Source organism: Oncorhynchus masou, chromosome 6 (genome assembly GCF_036934945.1).
Source record: "Oncorhynchus masou masou isolate Uvic2021 chromosome 6, UVic_Omas_1.1, whole genome shotgun sequence".
Lineage (NCBI taxonomy): Eukaryota > Metazoa > Chordata > Actinopteri > Salmoniformes > Salmonidae > Oncorhynchus > Oncorhynchus masou.
In genome coordinates, this window is record NC_088217.1 from 62,597,084 (window position 1) to 62,599,823 (window position 2,740).

At 38.2% G+C, this 2,740-nt stretch overlaps 1 protein-coding gene across 2 annotated transcripts in view; it reads left to right on the forward strand.

The window, feature by feature from the left end:
- Positions 1 to 543: 543 nt before the first annotated feature.
- Positions 544 to 2,740, forward strand: part of LOC135542408 (uncharacterized) — a 12,286-nt gene continuing 10,089 nt past the window's right edge. For both annotated transcript variants that reach the window (XM_064969340.1, XM_064969339.1), the window contains exon 1: positions 544 to 1,158. In XM_064969340.1, coding sequence (XP_064825412.1) covers positions 774 to 1,158 — 385 coding nt within the window. In that variant the 5' untranslated portion in view covers positions 544 to 773. The remainder of the gene's footprint in view (positions 1,159 to 2,740) is intronic.

Consider the following 2,740-nt stretch of genomic DNA (forward strand, 5'->3'; position numbering starts at 1 on the left):
TCCGAAGACTGAGATGGCCATTGAAAATTTTGATTTTGTGACCAATTAACCATTTCTTTGTGGATGTTGATGTGTCTTGCTGGAAGATCCACTTATGGCCAAGTTTCAGCCTCCTAGCAGAGAGGTAACCAGGTTTTGGGCTAAAATATCCTGGTAGTGGGTTAAGTTTATTTATTTTATACAGTAATTTTATCTAATCTTTATCAAGGGTATATCAATAACTAGGTGCTTATTTTGATATCTAGTTATTTGACTGAATCAGAAATACAGATGTGGAGTAGATGTAGAGATTGTTTTGAATTCTCATAAAACATCTGAACTAATCAAACAACACTTGTTGCTCTTTGTACATGTTGATATAATATTATTATTTAATGGCGAGGCAAAAAACGATTCCCTAAACTGTTTTATAATTTTATAATTCAATGAAGAAAATAAAAATTGTTTTTCCCTCCTCAACTGCGTTTCCTCCCTCCAGACAGCAGATGGCGATATGTGTCTTTCAGGCGATGTGTCTACTGTGACGTATAATCTAGTGGACGGAACGCTTCTTCTACAGCTGCAGCCACCTCGGTAGCTCGCCAGATAAAGTCGGAACATTCAAGTTCTTTGGGACAATTTCGTGGTTTATTTGCCACTATGATTTAAACATACTTATGTGGAAACAACTAGCTACCCCATTTAATTTAATATTCACGTTGTAAATCAGTTAGCTGGCTGGTTAAGTTTGCACTAATCTAGTCGCTAATGCTAACTAGCAATTATCCCCGACCATGAGTTCACTAAGCTTCTCTCCTCCTTCGAAAGAAGAGGTCTGCTGGACGGAGAAAGAGGGTCTCGTCAAAGAGGAGGAGGCTGTTACAATACAAGAACAAGTAGAGGGCGAGGTTGTTACCGTGAAAGAAGAAGAGAAAGACGCATTCAGAGTGAAAGAGGAGGAGGATGTTACTGTGAAAGAAGAGGAGAATGTTACTGTGAAAGAAGATGAGGATGTTACTGTGAAAGAAGAGGAGGAAGATGCAGTTTTTGGAGTGGAGGATGAAGTGAAAGAAGATGAAGACGTTTTTGGAATGAAGGATGAAGAGGGGGAGATTACTGTCACATTAGAGGAGGAAGAAGAAGAGAAGACTGGAGATCTGATTAACACCAGTAAATACAGTGAGTACTATCTTAAAAAACAGGGACACAAACTCTGCAGTTGTTGAACTAATGTGTGATTTTTAAAAGAGCATTCTACACTTGAATATGTTTTTGAACTGTAGAAATTGTTCATGATATCCTCCAGTGATTTTTTAAAAAACTTTTCTTGTTTGAAAGTGATATATAGATACAGTAAAGTATAAATACACTAAAGGGAAACAAATAAATGTTTTGGGCAAAATAGTTTTTTTTTAGACAAATGCAAACGAGAAGGAGTGAGGATGACGACCGAGTAGTAAGTAGAGGTCGACCGATTATGATTTTTCAACGCCAATACCGATTATTGGAGTACCAAAAAAGCCAATACCGATTTAATCGGCCAATTTTTGTATTTTATTTGTAATAATGACAATTACAACAATACTGAATGAACACTTATTTTAACTTAATATAATACATCAATAAAATCAATTTAGCCTCAAATAAATAATGAAACATGTTCAATTTGGTTTAAATAATGCAAAAACAAAGTGTTGGAGAAGAAAGTAAAAGTGCAATATGTGCCATGTAAGAAAGCTAACATTTCAGTTCCTTGCTCAGAACATGAGAACATATGAAAGCTGGTGGTTCCTTTTAACATGAGCCTTCAATATTCCCAGGTAAGAAGTTTTAGGTTGTAGTTATTATAGGAATTCTAGGACTATTTCTCTCTATATCATTTGTATTTAATTAACCTTTGACTATTGGATGTTCTTATAGGCACTTTAGTATTGCCAGTGTAACAGTATAGTTTCCGTCCCTCTCCTCACTCCTCCCTGGGCTCGAACCAGGAACACAACGACAACAGCCACCCTCGAAGCAGCCTTACCCATGCAGAGCAAGGGAAACAACCACTCCAAGGTTCAGAGCGAGCGAGTGACGTTTGAAACGCTATTAGCGCACGCTAACGAGCCAGCCATTTCACTTCGGTTACACCAGCCTCATCTCGGGAGTTGATAGGCTTAAACAGCACATAAACAGCACAAGGCTTGACGCACAACGAAGAGCTGCTGGCAAAACGCACAAAAGTGCTGTTTGAATTTATGTTTACGTGCCTGCTTCTGCCTACCACTGCTCAGTCAGATACTTAGATACTTGTATGCTTGTATGCTCAGTCAGATTATACACAACGCATGACACTCTAGATAATATCTAGTAATATCATCAACCATGTGCAGTTAACTAGTGATTATGATTGATTGATTGTTTTTTGTAAGATAAGTTTAATGCTAGCTAGCAACTTACCTTGGCTTACTGCATTCGCGTAACAGGCAGTCTCCCTGTGGAGTGCAACAAGAGGCAGGTTGTTATTGCGTTGGACTAGTTAACTGTAAAGTTGCAAGATTGGGTCCCCTGAGCTGACATGGTGAAAATCTGTTGTTCTGCCCCGGAACGAGGCAGTTAACCCACCGTTCCTAGGCCGTCATTGAAAATAAGCATGTGTTCTTAACTAACTTGCCTAGTTAATTAAAGATTAAATAAAGGTGTCCAAAAATATCGATTTCCGATTGTTTTGAAAACCTGAAATCCGCCCGAATTAATCGGCCATTCTGATTAATTG